A 16,578-nucleotide genomic window follows, 5' to 3' on the forward strand; every position below is an offset into this window, starting at 1 on the left:
AAAAAAAAAAAAAAAAAAAAAAAAAAAAAAAAAAAAAAAAAAAAAAAAAAAAAAAAGACAAACAAAAAAAGAACAAACTAATTAGATTAGAACTAATTAGAACAAAAACTGTTCAGGTAACACAGTTACTGCCATGAGATTAACTGAACTGATTTACAAAATCCCCTTCCAGATTCATCTTTACCTGCTGAAAATCCTATCAGATCCTGCTGCACAGCACTACCCCTTTATTGAAACTGTTTATCCTACTCTGACTGCTTTACCTTCAGAAGATTAGTGAATTATTTCAAAACCTGTTCCTCTGACAGAACTGGGAGGGCTGTGACCTTTGGAAAAATGTGGGAACAATCAACGGCGTATAAGGGGGAGGGAAGCCAGGAGGGTGCTCTCATGAAATACATAGCTACATAGTGCTACTTGGAGAGTGGAAGGAGTGAGGAGGTGAGTAGATTCTGTCTCTTCAGGCCTGTTACTTATAAAAAAAATTTTTTTTTGGAGCTGCAGGCATGATCGTGACTGCAGGCTCTGTAGAGACTGAACCTACAGCCTGACAGCTCTTGGCTGCCCGATTTCCACTCTCAGACAATTTGCCTGTCTCTCTGTCTAAAGCAAATACCTTTTTGCTCACAGAATGAACTGTAATAACTCCATTTGGGATCAGCTGAGCACCTGAACCAACACAAGAGAACGGGAGCACTACGTGAGTACGAGAAAGACAGAAGTGCAGTAGCCGGAAGTTCAGCTGCTTTAAGGGCACAGCATGGCACAGCAGCTCCCCTTCCCATTTAACCAGGTTAAGTGCCTACCTTTCCAGTTTGGCCCCATCTGCTCATCACTGCCCTAAGTGTGGTGGTTACCAGCCCTCAGACCTTCCACCATAATTGCATGCATAGCTGCTCCCTGACCTGGCTCTGTCAAAATGAATGCAGCTGAGCTTAAACACCTCTTTTATAGTTCTTGGGGGGTTTTTGTTTCTGCTTTTAGCGAGAYCACTTTGTCAGGACCAGGTTAGGAAGCAATTAAATGTGCAGTTATGTTGGCAGATCTGAGGGGGCAGCTGGACCAGAAGCAACATATCTGACCATGCTCTAAACAAACATCTGTCCAGAGTCTTAGTCAAACAGATGAGAAGAAAAAATGTACCTAATATGTCTTGAAGTGAAAACATAATTTACGAGAAACTGCAGGTATCAAATTTTGTTCTAAGAAATATAATCACTAATTTATGAGATTATAATTTTCTATAGTCACACACGAAGTATCTAGTAGGTCCTTCAGGAAAGCAGCACACACTTCAAATGGATAAATCCATGCAGGCAATTATTTTGTATTTTGTCAGCACATTCCTGACTCCACTGACTTGTGAACAACTTGCATCAACTTGAATCAAGTACATCCTAATCAGCTCTGCATTTTGTTACTATTAAAAACTGAAAACCTTTAGTTTCAGACTGCAGTTTTATATATGTTATAAAGCAGATAACTCAGTAATGCTACAAAAGCATTGAGTGTTTCTTGTCCTGTAACCTTGGCTGCTTTTTTTCCGATCCCATTTCCTGTTCTAGCACAAGATTTTGCACAGACACAGTAAGAATTAATGCAGGTTAATGTGATGGGGAGGTGCTGGACCTACTTCCCAGACCACTTCACCACAGAGCAACACAAATGATGATGCTGGCCAAAGAGAGATGAAGGCACAGAGGGAGAAATGAACAAGAAGAATCAAATGTRCTCCATTTGGGAGCATCGCTGGTCTAAAATGTACATGAAACCACCTCTTCAATCCAGGTTCTGAAAAAAATATTATTTAAAATCCAGATGATGAACAAAACTGAATACACCAGCCTGCAGTGGAAACAGGGTTTGTACTCCTTTGATTTAACTATTGCTGTTATGTAAATATCTTAAGATACTTAATAGCATGAACTAATCAAAACACATTAACTCTTTCCCTTCTCATGTTCAACACTTCAGAGAACTCTAACTTCCTCTGATTCAGAAATCAAAGTAAATAATGTATACAGACTGTAATGTTCTCTTTAGAAATGAAGAAGTTCATTGMAGAACTTGACTGACCAAACTGTCAGACATTATATACATATATACTCATACACTGTACTACTGTGCTGCRGAGCAGAACACTAAAAATTGGCAACTGGGTGTGACCATAAAGAACAAATTCTTTCCCAACTAGTTTGAAAATGAACCTACCTCAGTTATCCCCCAAACACTTTTTGATTTGATTTATGTTCTGCTGCTTTAAAAGAAGAAACAGGTCAATATGAAATAATGCACATACTTGTATAATGGATATTTATACCCAAAATAAACTTTCTCTAGGGAGAGTATTTTTAAAGCAGCATTTAAAGTCTCTTGGCAATGGTTAGCTAGAAAATGGTATTTAYTTATTTATTTAGAATAAAAGTTTTCAGAATTCTTTTACCAACATTTAGGATGCTGGAAGTAAACTCAGTAATACAAGTTTCTCTCCTTCTCCCAAATTAATTTTCATTGCATCCAACATTTAGTATTCATACATGCAGAGGAATGCATAGTATGCATCAAGGCAGAGAAAATTATATATTGAAGAAATTTATGGGCTATTTTACAAGAGATGATATGTATGCACCAACAATTCAATTTACTTCAAGTTATTGAGTCTAATAAGATTGAAAACAAAAACATTGCCTTGTCTGATTAGACATTTCCTCTACARTTTTAACATTTGGCATACAAATACCAACAATTTATGAATTTCACTTTCTCAACAGAAAATTGAAGTATCAAACACTAAATAAATACAGTTTGCCCTCAAGATACACAATACCTTTATATATAGTTATACAGACTGTGAAATGGAAAAAATACTTAGAGGCTGAACATGGTTAGTGACTCCTAATTTTTTCATTAAATGTAAAGACCTCTTTGCAATGACACATTTGAAGCTTCATTTTAACTAATAGACTGAAGCCACCATTTTATACCCACAGAATTTTAAAGGAAGTGGCAAACCATTGCTGCTAGTTGAGAAAATGAAAATTAGTCCCTGGGAGAGGATACAATCAATGGTGTGTTAATCTAACCTTCAGCTGTTAATGATTTGCACTACTATTTCCCCTGATGCTGTGGGTTCTGCAGAAATATTGTTTTAGCAGTTTCTGTCAGCTTTCCCTACTTTTKTCTGCCTGAAAGGGAAAGACTGAAGTGAAAGTCATAGCAACAGATTTTGCCTGTGCYATTTTTTTCTCCTTTTTTGTCTGACCCAGTTCTTTCACACCATGGAAGCACAAGATGAAAGGGTAAAGTGTTCTGGTTTTTTCAGTTCAAGCCCTTTTAGCCAGTTATTCACAACTCCTCTTACTTAYRAAAGAGGTGTGACACTAAGCAGTCRCCATTAGAAYTGTGATATTAACATGMGATTAAGTAATTTAGGAACTCTGTATTTTGCTTGCTTCTTTYACATTCAGCCAAAAAGCTAGAAGTTTTACAGATCTCTTTTTTTGGAAAGAACTGCTGAGGAGTGTCTGGTGCTTCCAGTCATAAGAGCTGTACAAGCAGCCAGGAAGAGACTTCTTGTGCTGRAGTAGCAATAAATAGGTTTACCAATCTTGCCAATTTGCCTGACCATGCAAACTKTGAGTCCTTAAGGATCATTGGGTTCACTCAACTGAAACAATCTTGCAAAAGAAAACTGCACAGCCCACAAGGCAGATTCTACAGCAAAGGACTGAGTGCCAAAATAATAAAAGTACTCAGCACCTTGCAAAGCTGCATTCCACACACACAACTTGCTTTTCTTAGCAAGCATTTCTTTTAGAAATGGGTGTATCTGAAGTGTTTCAGTATTCTTAAAATAAAGCCAAAAGGACTTGCAAAAACATTCAAACTTTTTTTACATGTATCTCCGTCCCTTTGTTTAACTTAATCAGTTCTGAGCATTTAAGATGAATAAAGGTAAATATTTAGTATGGTGAGCCTGTCAAGTTTAGAAAATTTGAGTAGAGTTCAAAAAACTATTTGATCTATTTCAATATTAGCTTCRTGAAAACCACAGTAAGCCATTATCAGGGTTGTGTGTTGCTGCACATAAATCTAATATACTTATAAATATTTAATTAATTCATAAAACAGATTGAAAAGCTGAATGTTGCTCCTTCGAGATCATGCTCACAAGTCATTAAAAATGGTTTGAATATAGGTAGTACACTAGTTGCAAAAATAACTTCACAAAATTCACAAATAACTTAGACTTTAGTTTGTTAGAAGATAAAACTTTGTGTTTGAATAATTCTCATGTTGAAAGTTCACGCCTCTTCTTTTCAGATATTTGAAGAGTTTTGTAGAGTGTCTTTAAAAWGTTTCACCCAGGATATTTACTGCTGATAACTAACATAATCCATGAGGAATTGTCTTTGTATCTAATGGACCCTGTCAAAGATTGTATTGATTAAAAAGCTTTAAAAAATTAATTTAATGTCAAGTGATCAATAGATTACAATGTGCATGATTTACAAATTTCACAAAAYGAGTGATACTAAGCAAAAGGGATAATTTTCTGTTGTTGTTGCTATGCTCTTTTAATGTATTTGATTAAGAATCTGGACAGAAAGAAAATATTTCTAATAAAATTTGCAGTGACAAAAAACAGGGATCTCTAAGTAGAAAAGATAACTTTTCATGGATTCAGACTATTTCAAGAAGACCAAATTTACAATCCATGTATTTCTGTGTGGCCAAATATAAGAACATATTGCCTATGAATGAGGAATGTAAGCCACAGAATCCAAAAAAGTATTCAGGGATGAAGGAYGGCTCAAAGGATCTGGGATATATAAAGGGAGGAACAACAAGTAGAAATAGAGAACAAATGACTTCATTATTTGGCACTGATGTAGTAATTTCTGAAATATGGAGTGCACTTGAGACATCAACACTAAGAAAGCTGAAAAACTGCAGAGGATTCAGAAAAAGAACAGTGGGAATAACTGAAAGACTTGCAAATACACCATATAGTCAAACTCAAATAATAAAAACTTTCCCTCTTACAATGAAAAGATTATTTACAATTTGATGGTCATCTGCAAATTCATATATGGGAATAGAAATGTAATCCCATTTGAAAAGAAAAGATGCAATAAAATCTATCATCTGGAAGCTCATTTCATGCAAAGGCATATCTAAAAACATGATATTACAAGTATCTAAAGCTTATGGAAAACACTTACAGGAATTGATCAAGAATTTGCTGTATTTCCTGTTACTGGAATTCACAATTAATCTACAGTGGCCATTTYTTAAAATACAACTCTGCTTACCAAACTAATTCAGGTAAATCTTATGGCCTTTACATTGGATAGTGAAWTATATGATCATATTTGCAACAATTCTCTCAGGAATTAAAGTCCATTGAAGTCAAATGTAAGGTTATAACTGCATTTAAGTAACTTTGGATCACATGCATATTCACAATTCTGTATCTGCTAACATGCACACAATTTTATTTTTAAGGGCCAACAAAAATAATAGACTTGGTTTGATGGTTTTATTATCTTCTTTCAGTATTTTAATGAAAGAAAACTCAGATTCTAAAATCCARTCTAAGATAAGGTATAGTCAAGTCAGGTGAAGTATCAGAAACAGCAAAAGGTGACAGCAAGATCCAATACAGATTAATATAATTTATCATCAACTGATAATCTGGAGTTGAACAATATCCTCTAAGAATCATATTTAGCCTTACAGATCAGAAAGGTTTTATACACATCGCTAAAATTAAACTGCATAAAGGTCCAGATGCCTTGTTTAATCATTTTGGGCTAGCARTAACAAATTCAATATATAATGCTCTTTTCTTCCCTTTCAGTGATTAAAAACCAAACAATCTCAAGACTGTATACACATACTTACTCTGGGAGTCGGGACAGGATACCTAAGGAAAGAGAACTTATGCCGTCGTTGATCCGACCCGGCAGCTTACGCTTCTGAATCCARCTGACAGCAAATTCCAGCCCAATAAAAGTAATGAAGAATGGAATACTCTGAAAAAAATAGTTTGCAAAAAAAACCGAAGTCACAAGACAAATAAAATTAGAAACACCTTTCCTAACAGCATTTTATGCAGCAAGATGCTTCTCAAATTAGCTGGCACATTGGTAGCTATTCACTGCTGTGGTAAAGCTCCACATGGATCTTACAAATCTGAACAACCAAGGCTAACATTTAACCCACAACAGCAGCATAAATGAGTAGATACTCACTGCAGTAACCTCCTCCCACACTGTTTGTTTTTGTATATTCTACACATAAACTCAAATGTTACCAGAGCAAAACATAGAAGTCTTTCCAAACTTTTATTTCTCAAATTTAAATAAATCGTGAAAGCACCAATATTGGTGGACTCCTCCAACCACAAGGTAGAACAGAATCTGTTTTTTATTTGCTATTGTATGAAGTTTTCTGAGTGTTTTCAGACACTGAATTTGTTATCTAACATCATTATCTGAAAAGATATAGTAAAGTGCATTTCCTCCTACTTGGCATTTCTCTTGCCATGCTTTTCGCTGCAGACAACAGCTCTTCTGTGTTTTCATCATCAGTGAACCCAGTAACCATGCAGCCCATTCCGATTTGGGCCATATACCATGTTCCCTCTCCAGACCAAGCAGCAATGATACAATGTTCCCCCTTTCCTTTTGGATTGTATTGGCTGCAAAATAATTTCCTGCCTTTCTGCATAAAAATATAATGATGAGCAAGACTGAAACATTTCTCAGTCACAACACTGCTTCAATCTAAGATTCAATTCTCACTGTCTATCTTGTATCCAAAATCAACTGGCATGCTGAAAATGCACAGCAACAGCACCTATTAGTGAAAGGCGTGGCTGTAACTGCTGGTAGGGGTGGTAGCATTTTAGGGACAACATCATTTTTGATCAGCAAAGACTGTCTCAAATTTTCATCATCTCAGGCAACAAAAAAAAAGGCTTGACTAACAGTAATCAGTAGAGAATATTTTTTTTACTCACACTAGAATCCTAACAGTCCTTGCACTTCACCTGTCGAAGGAATTAGGCAGTGGCAGTGTTTTAGCCATCACCACCAAAATCTAGAAGGCCAGTGGCAAGAAAGATGGAAGGAGTTATCAGCTCTCTGTGCATGCGAATGTTCCATCAACTGCCTCCCTTGCTCTGTAGAAAACTTTTGGGTGACCTTTGAGATATTTAGATAACTGCTTTTTGGTTATATTAAAACATAAAATTCCCGCCGTGTTTTGCAAGGCAACAGAAATGCAAGACCAGTGAGATGTTCTGCACCGTTATGGGAGGCACCACACTGCCAAACTTGCCTTGTTAGCTTTCTGCAGCTTCTGCTCCTTTCAAATGACCTGCAAAGGCACTCGGTTCACTGACTGAAACCTTCCAAACCACACTGCTGTAGAAGAGAGGCTGCTCCTGCCCATACAACATTTTAATAGAAGCATGTTGTCTCTGCAAATACCATTGCGATTTGGAGGGTGCTCATTTTTGTTGCCAAGTGAGATATGATCTGGGAATTCCTACTAGGCTGGGACACTAAAGAGACTAAGATGGATATAGACCAGATTGCCCAGTCGAAGAAGAATCAGATGATTCAAACCATGCAAACAGCAAGATTTATAGTGTCTAGAAAATGTGAAAGTTCATAAACTTCAGCAGCACAGGGTTAGATTACAATAACAGATGAACAGAAATTAATATCAACATGACACTTTTTAATTTAGGTGCCTAGCTTGCTTTATAACATCATTTTAGGCTTCTAAAAACCTTTTTGCAATACGTACCAACTTCAGATATAAAAAACTAGAAAGCAAAGCCTAAACATAAAGCCTAAACATCTTATGCATAAAGCCTAAATACCACTCACGAAAACCAATGTGGTAAAATCTTTCAATATTTGAAATTAATAATAAATAATATAATAATAAAATATATTATAAAAGAGAATAATAAAAGAATAATAAAMCCCTAAAACCTTCCATTTGAAATCAATGAAACATTATCAGAAAACATAAATAGTCCCTGTTTTGCTCTCTATAGCTGCTTCATTTCTAAGTAGACAAGGTAATTGAAAGGTAATTTAATTGATAAAATCAAGTAACAGATTCCTAACTTAGCAAAGAAAGATTGATGATCACAGCTGTACACTCCAGCAGAGAAAAAAGAATTTTAATAAGAAAAACTAAAAAACACTTAATAACAATATTAGGAGGCAGCTCTAGCACAGACTACAAGCAGTTTTAAGGCATGGAACAGCAAGAACTGCACAGCAAATTCAAGGGGCTCAGAACAGAGAAAGTATAGTGCCTCATTCATGAAATAGAAACAGTTAATAGGAAATGTATGATGTTTGTATTCCATGTAATGATTCATTTTACCAAGCAACCTCTGAAACAGTTGAAATACTTGACTTTATACTAACGTACACTATTATAACTTCTTTCTCATTGACTTCATTAAATATTTCTCTCCCACTGGGAAGCTATGAAACAGCCAAGCATTTGACACCACTTTTTGACTCACAATGGGGAGTGTCATAGCAAGTAGGATAAAGAAACTTACAGACATCCTTAACCTCCTGCTCATCAAGGAGCTTGTAAAAGCAAAGATTTATGGCTTACCTCTTACTATCTAAGAAATTACTAATCTCTCTCACACACCTACATTAAGCTTGGTCCAAAGTAGATCAATGGGATCAACTACCTCAAGGCTAGTATGTTTTATTTATGYGATCATGAAGCTATTGTGATGGAGAATGAAAAGGCACTCCCTGTCCCAAACAGCCTACAGTGTAAGGATGAGATGTGAWGCAACAGAAGGAGAATGCAAATAATTCAGGAAAAAAGGAGCCAGTAAGAGAGAAAATAATCTCACTAGCCTAACCACTACTTCTTTTTTTCCCTGTTTTTTTGTTGTTTTTCCTTTTTYTTTTGTTTTKGTTGTTGTTGTTGTTGTTTAAGTTAAAATGACAGTGAAGACATTTAAGGAATCCATTGAAGATGGGCATCTCTACAATTGTTTTCAAGAGTTACCCCTACAAACAAAATGGTACTACTTTAAGAAACAGCAATTTCTGGCATCACAAGTCAGAGACATAAGCCAGATCCTTTTGGTATCTTCTGGTCCATAAATGTTTTACTCTCACYRTGTTTCCAGGTTTTTTTCTCTTTGYCCATCAGCAGAAATTTGGTGGAGAATTGCATTAGCTTTTGGTTTACTTGAATAACTGATCCCTAACTTGAAAGCCTTACCCTGAGTACTGTGTAAGAAGGTACTATTATAAGTAACCAACTCTACAGAATGCAAAGGACCATTTAAAGTCAGTTTCACCATTATACTGTTGCAAAGAATAATATCCTAGGTTGAAACTCAGCATATATTCATAGATTTATTGCAATTCTTGAAACAGTTTCTGTTTTTTTAAAGTCCCAGATCCTTATTACATAAGMATCTCAACTTTCAAGTAAAACTAAGTATGAAGGTTCTATGCGTCATTATTTAGAAGCAAACCCCAAAATGTGAATTGAGTTTAAATGTGAACTTATTCTTTAGGCYCTTGAGAGATTAAATAGAAAAGAAAAACAGTGATTATTAAAGTTTTCATTTTGGGGTTCTCAGCAGAAGGACTCTCTCTTTTGAAATGTGACTCATAGAAGTCTTTACTGAGCACAGTAGATAATTTCAGACCAAAGCAAGGTACAAAGTGAATTTTTGGTTCATGAAAACTGTGTTTGGCAAAAAAAAAAAAAAAAAAAAAAATTCCTTCTGCTTATGTAGACTGTGAGAGAATTAAAAAAAAAAAAAAACACCAACCAAAAATAATCAGTAGAGCATGCAGAGCCTAATCTTACACCCATAGGAAAGGGGATGCTCTTAAAAGGAAGGGGAAAGCATCAGTATAGATTTTAAAAGTCAGGATGTTCTGTCCAGGAGAAAGAAAATTTACATCCTAGAAATAAGGGAAAAATCAAGGGTTTTGAATTCTACATAACAAAAACTCTAATAAAAACAAATTCTATGATGATTATCCAAGGTTCAATTTTTCCCTTTTCCAAGAACTGAGGAGATTTGTTGAAAGGGTGACTTTTCCCTCGGCACTGGTGCAGAGCTTTGCCCCTAGTCACTGGGAGCAGCTGATCAGCTCATTTTTTAAACAGGACTTGGGACAAATGCAGCTCTGCCAGCACACAGAGCAACAATGCAGGGACCACTGCTTCTGAAAATGGAAGCAATATAACCACAGACAGAAAGCACACTGCCCAAGTTAAGCTGTTCTCAAAAGCAGAGCTGAACTTCACCCACCCTCTGCTGTCATTTCCTACCCAGATCTGACAGTACAGGTACCTCAAAGGTGCCATTCCTGTGAAGTGTGCCTATATTTTGTAAACCAGCCAGCTCAATTCTGCAGGTTGCTAAACCATGAATATTTGAGTGAATTTAAAGAGTCTGCTGATGGAAATGATAAAATTTTTAGAAGATTTTATTTTATAACTTTAGTCGGGTTTGTTCACCTTTGTCAGGGGAAGGGAATTGAAGTTTCTTTTCCAAGGACTGTTTGATCCCTCAAGGTATAATGAGCTTAACATCTCAACAGTCTGGGAGTAAGCACAGGAGATACACAAAAGAAAACAACCATTAATGACCATTAACGAACATCAAACTCAAACATCACCCCTGGCATGCTCAGAAACACCTGGCCTGGGAAAAGAGAGGTAAGAATGAGGACTTCATTAGCACCTGAGATGAAGAAATCCAGATCCAAAAGGAAACCACTAAGAACTAAGTGTGTGCTGTGTGCTAAGAACTGCACAACTTAGGACCAATGAACATTGAACCAATGAATTTCTATGGGTTTTGACTGCATAGGTGAAAATGTGTGATGGAATGATTTTCTCTGCACACCCGGGTAATGTGTGGATGAAACTATTTCTGTTGCACATCCTGGCCAGAACAACATCCTGACCAGAGTAAAGTGATGCCTTGATGCTCTAACACTAAAGATGTTTTTGAAGAGTTTTTATTTTTCCCGCAGTTTTGGTGACACTGCCACCTGTCTAATGTTGGAAGGTACATATCTCTACAGCTGTAGCCATGTCATATAATGGSRTAGAAATAGCCTCATGCATCTGATATCCAAYAGGTCACAGATCTGAGACACAAGTTCCACTACAGTGTCTCAGAGAAAAAGAAAAAATCCCACTCGATTTAGGGGACGCCAACGTAATCAGTGTGTTTGTTCCACACACACATCATCATTATTGTCTTTTAGAGTAAATGATTTGAGCTGAGGCCTTCATTTTTTACCAGTTCTATACTAGAATTTCTTTCATTCTGTGTCACATTGAGCTCAGACATCCACTCCTGTATCTGCTAAGTATAAATAAAAGGGGTTAGGAGTCCAAGTCCTCCTTGAAAGGCTCATCAAGTCACTGTTACATTTACTGACAATGGATACATGGCTCTGGAAATTGTTTCCTAAAAAGTCAAGAAAAGCAGCAGGAGAGGGACTGTAGATAGTTACCATCTKCCCATAAACATGGCCAGAAGAGGAAGGATAAACTCCTCTTAAGTTCAGATCAAAGCCAAAGACTTAAAACAGTTATGCCACTGAAATACTTCTATATACCCACTTAAACAAGCACCAAAAGATCTTATTCTMGCAACAAATGCACTGTCAGGAGGGAAATCTGGAACAGCTAAACTAAGACAGTAATTTAAGGAAAATATAACTGTAGTGGGAAACTACTTTTAGTGAGGTTTTTATTGTGAGAAATCTTCCTTTACAAACTTATCACAACARTGCTCTAAAGAAATCTGCAGGTACTTTCATAATTCAAACTATTAAGAATCCTTTCACAGACTTACAACTGCGTGCCGAGTAAAAGAAATTCCAGGTTGGGCTAATGTCTGAGAAGAAAGGGCAAAGAAAGCCCAAGGGTGCTAAGAAATGCTGTGCACAAGAAAGTGGATGACATTCAGCTGGAAATGTGGGAACAGTAAAAGGGACTGACATAGTAGATAAGAGTTTGAGATATCAGCTGACTAGGCAAAACCATGGAGCTTCCTCGAYCATGACGCTATAGCYYAGTTGCAAAACACCTCWGAGGACAGCAGTCCATCGACCAGAYACTGCACACACAGGCTGGGCTTGCAGCACTCTCTGTTTACCTTATGCAAAAGGCAGCCTTTGCTGATAACATCCCTCAGCGAGGGACTGCTGCTTACTACAATTCCCAGAAAGCTGCTGAGGGTGCTGCAGTGCTCTGCACAGTCCACAGCCTGACAGCAGCTGCTGCACAGCAGTGCAAGGTGTACCTGCCAGAGGAGATGGTCAAAACCACCCAGACCCGTGTACAACGCGCAGCTTTCAGTGAAACTGGAACAGATGTACTTTGACAAGGGCAAAGTAGTGTWAATCTGCTGTCTGTGGGAACAGCTGACATCGATCTGGGTTCAGGAGGAGCTGACGATCGAGATACGTGCAATAGGTAGGACTGAAGGGAGCAAAGGTATTTTCTTGGAAGTGGATAAATGGGCAGGGCAGGAGGGGAAGAAAGGATAAGCTGCTGCCTGCTGACAAGGGAGTTCTCACCCTTGACCTCCGTACTCTTGCCTTGGATGTTTAGGACAGCACTGTCCCAACACAAATATTTGTTCTACATTCTCTTAAACAATCCTTATTTTTTATTTTAATTAGAAACCTTTTATTTTTCTGTCTTTGACTGAGCTTGACTTGAGGGCACAGAGAGACCTGACTTTTTGATCGCTTTAAAAACCATAACAGCCAGGCACAGTATCATATTTTCTGGTTTACTCAGTACAGTTTGCTGTCACTGTTCATCTGGTCAGTGCTGCTGGATATAATGTTACCACCAACCCTCAGATATCTGGGGTGCTTCTCTCGAAAACTTTAGCTCTTGGTGCCAGGAGAAATCACCATTTAAATACATGAAATAGAGGTCACGGTTACACTGGCAGATTACAGGCAGAAAGCCCAGAAGAGAAAAACGATTTAATCTTAATTTAGGTGCCCTTTTGCGGGCGTGGTTTGCGTGGGGCTTTTGAAAACAGAGCGGGGGGGGGCGAGGGATGCGCCCAGGGTGGGAAAGGAGGGGACTCTCACCTTCTCCACGTAGTCAGGCACCTCCTCCACCGTGCGGAAGGAGCTCTCCCCGGGAGGCAGCACGTAGAAGAGGGCACGGAGCTGCTGGCCCGGCGTGGTGGCCCGGGGCCCGCCCGGCTCGGTGGCCATGGCCAGGCCTGTCCTCTCCTCTCCGCTCCGCTCCGGCGGGACAGCGCGCACCGCCCGCCCCCCGCCCCGCACCGCCCCGCCGGCCCGCGGCCTCGCCTCGCTACCCTGTGCCACTCAGGGCTTAAGGGCTTCCTTGGGAAACCTTGCAATTCCCTGTTCCCCTGCATCGTGCTGGTTCTGAGGTTTGCTTTGGTTCGGGGGGCTCTTGTTTGAATGTGTCATCTCTGCCTGGCCCGCTTTTGGAAGCTGAGGAAAAGCTCCCGCGCACCCCAGCGCCCTTATCGCCCTCAAAAATCTCACAACCTCAAAAAAAACCAGCGGAGCTCAAGCCACCCTTTCTCAATTTTAGACAGATTTCCACACAAAAATAAAAATCGTTGCTCAGGTTTTGACTTCTGTAAAAATAAAATGTTAAGAGTTTTGAGAAACAAGCCAAGGTGTGCTCGTTGACTCCTCTGTTCAGCTGTATGGCTCAGTCCAGCATTCTTCCCATTAAAAGTTTTTATTTTTTAATGGGGCTTATCATGGCTCCATTTTATATAGCTTCAGTTGACTGCATTGAAGATAGCCTGTAGTAGCCATCTATTATGCTTTCCATTAAAAAGGAATGAAAACTAGGGAAATACAAAGATGGTGAAAAGAGATACATGCTGGATCCTTGTAGAAAAACACTTTTAGAAATGCGAGTAAGGACAGGATTTGTACATTCAAGGTCTTCAGTCTGAAGCTTAGAAGCATTTCAAATGTTTGTAAGTCATGCTTGATATTTGGTGTTGGTACAAATAATAAGATTTCTGATTAAATAGAGTAGCCAGAAATAAAATAACACCGTGTCTCATCAATCCCTTCATCTCAAACGTACATTTCCACTAAAAGKCTTTGCAGAAGAAATGGACTGCAAATCCTGCTGTTAAGGATTTTGCCACAATTTAAATTCTGACAGTCATTAAAAACATTTTACTTTTAAACAGCCTTCTAGTTTTGGAAAGGAACCATGCAAGGTAATTTCAGCTGAAGTTTCTGTTTAGGAAAAGTGTCATACACTGAAACTGACGTTAAAAAAATTGAGATATTACACATTTGTGATGTTTGTATTAAATGAGTTGCCATTTAAATAACAGCATGGAAGGTCGACTTAAACAATATTTTTCAATTTGAATAATGTTACAATACTGTARAAAATGGCTGTCAGAAAATTATTGGAAATGCCAATAAAATATTTTACTTTTAGCTGAACAAAGCAGGATTATTGTAAAATGGCATTAATGATGAAATAGTGTTGGACACTTAATATGTATAGTTTAGTACTATAAGTAAAAAAAATAATAAATTTATTTAAATGCTTTAAAACTGCATCCTAGTGTTCTCAACCTCATTGATGATTGATCACAATCTGAGATGCTTACAAAACTCTAGTTGTTAACTTCTAAAATCTGTGTTGATCTATAAAAATTCTGAATTGATTCAAAATCACACCAATCAACAGCATCCTGATTAGATCTTCACTGATTCACTAAATCTTCACTGCAGGCAATGACAGAAAACATTAGCTTGTTCATTTAGATTAGCCTTAGTATTTCTATGGCATTATTTTCAGGTTCAAGCTCCTTTAACTCACCCTCATCTCATCTCAACTCTGTCAGCTACCTTGAGCACTTCATTTCTCTTGTACTCGTGTTCATTGTAAATCATTGCTCCAGTGTGACTGTGCTGAAGCTTTTGTTTTCAAACATGAAGGAAGAAAATTGGACTTGATCATGCTTCACATGAAAAGAATGGGTTGTGTTTTCCAGCTTCTGTGTCCAMGAAGAAATAGGTGATAGCACTACAATACCCTCACTGCTAGGGAGGAGARCAGTTTAAATCTTATCTGGAGCATTTGTGTTTCACAAGCTTCAGTGATCTGGCTCTACCCATGTAGCTGCTGTTGTCTACTTGTGCCTTGAAACTTAGCATGCCGTTTTCAGTGCTCCTTCTTTCTGTTGTTAAGAAATAAGTGGAAAATAAAGGAATGTTGCTTCATTGGAGTCCCTAACTCTCTCCCAGACAATGCTAGCTCCATTYAGTGGCCTTGCAGAATCTTTTTGTGAGAGTTGATTTTTTTTTAAAATTAATTTATTTTCTGCAATGACTTAAATACTCTACTTTTTCCTCTTTACAAAAAACAAACAAACAAACAAAACAAAACAAAACAAAAAAACAGAGAAATAAATCTTTTCCATCCTACACTGCCATCAAAAATGCAGGAGGATGTACTGTATGGAGACTGGGATTCTGCTGTTGACTAGTAGATGATGCCAGTAACTAAGGCAACAAAGGCCTCTGTTCTACTTAGAGGAAATTGGGGAGCTGGCCTAACATGATCTGTAGGTGGATCATATTTTGTTTTCTCTAAAGAGCTTTATCCCACCCACTTCATGAACAGAGAACGCCCAGAGTCTTCCTGTTTAGGTCTAGGCAGTAAAACAGCACTAAATAATAAAGTCATAAAGGGAATTAGGGCAGGTTGAAATTGGGGTGGGCCATATATTCTGCCTTGGCAGTCATTCACAGYAAACTAAATCATATCCAGGACCAGRCTGAGCTTAGTGTGCTCTGKTTATGTAGTAATAGCTTTGAATAGAAGCACTTTAAAGGAGTACACTTTAAATGGGTACACAAGTAGATGGCAGATTTTTTTTTTGTATCACTTCTCCAAGTATGCAGCACCTACATGGATGCTTGGCAGTGGATGTCATTAGAGGAGCAAAATGCTCCAGTGTTAATATAAAACTGGTATTATGAAATATTTTCAGTGTTGTCTTTGCTGGTGATAAACCCTACATCATGCAGTACCATTAAAATAAAGTAAGTCAAGTTTTTGTTTATATTGTAAGCTATAAATATGTATCAACACACAGTTCTTAATAAGTGTGCAGTACTGACTTCAGAGCCTAAAGAAAGGGATGTCCTTGCATATTAATCAATGTCTTGCTATGCACTAGGCAACTTATTGCTAACTTTCCATTTCTTCTATGCAGAACTGRTAGCCATAGAATAGTGTTCCTATAGGATCAGTCTAAGTTTTTTAATTCAGTGCAACTTGTTAACAAAATCAATTTATTCAAGGGTTTCCAAGATGTGAAGAGATAATAATATACCCTCTAAGGAGTCTGTTGGGGAAACCTTAAGTGATAAATATATATACTAATGTCAGAACTTTATCCTCTTCTGTTTGTTTGCTATTRGCATCTCTTCCTGATCCTATAGAAGGTTATTGTTCATTGGTTCAGTTTTGCTGGGTTTTTTA

The 16,578-nt window shown here is 37.7% G+C and overlaps 1 protein-coding gene across 2 annotated transcripts in view; it reads right to left on the bottom strand.

Annotated features, from left to right (window-relative positions):
* AGMO (alkylglycerol monooxygenase) overlaps positions 1-13,343 on the bottom strand; it is a 183,792-nt gene extending 170,449 nt beyond the window's left edge. For both annotated transcript variants that reach the window (XM_057373097.1, XM_057373098.1), the window contains exons 1-2: positions 13,161-13,343; positions 5,908-6,038 (exon numbers count right to left, since the gene is read on the bottom strand). In XM_057373097.1, coding sequence (XP_057229080.1) covers positions 5,908-6,038; positions 13,161-13,289 — 260 coding nt within the window. In that variant the 5' untranslated portion in view covers positions 13,290-13,343. The remainder of the gene's footprint in view (positions 1-5,907; positions 6,039-13,160) is intronic.
* Positions 13,344-16,578: the final 3,235 nt, after the last annotated feature.

Source organism: Malurus melanocephalus, unplaced genomic scaffold (genome assembly GCF_030028575.1).
Source record: "Malurus melanocephalus ecotype Western Australia unplaced genomic scaffold, MMel_1.1 scaffold_185, whole genome shotgun sequence".
Classification (NCBI taxonomy): Eukaryota; Metazoa; Chordata; class Aves; order Passeriformes; family Maluridae; genus Malurus; species Malurus melanocephalus.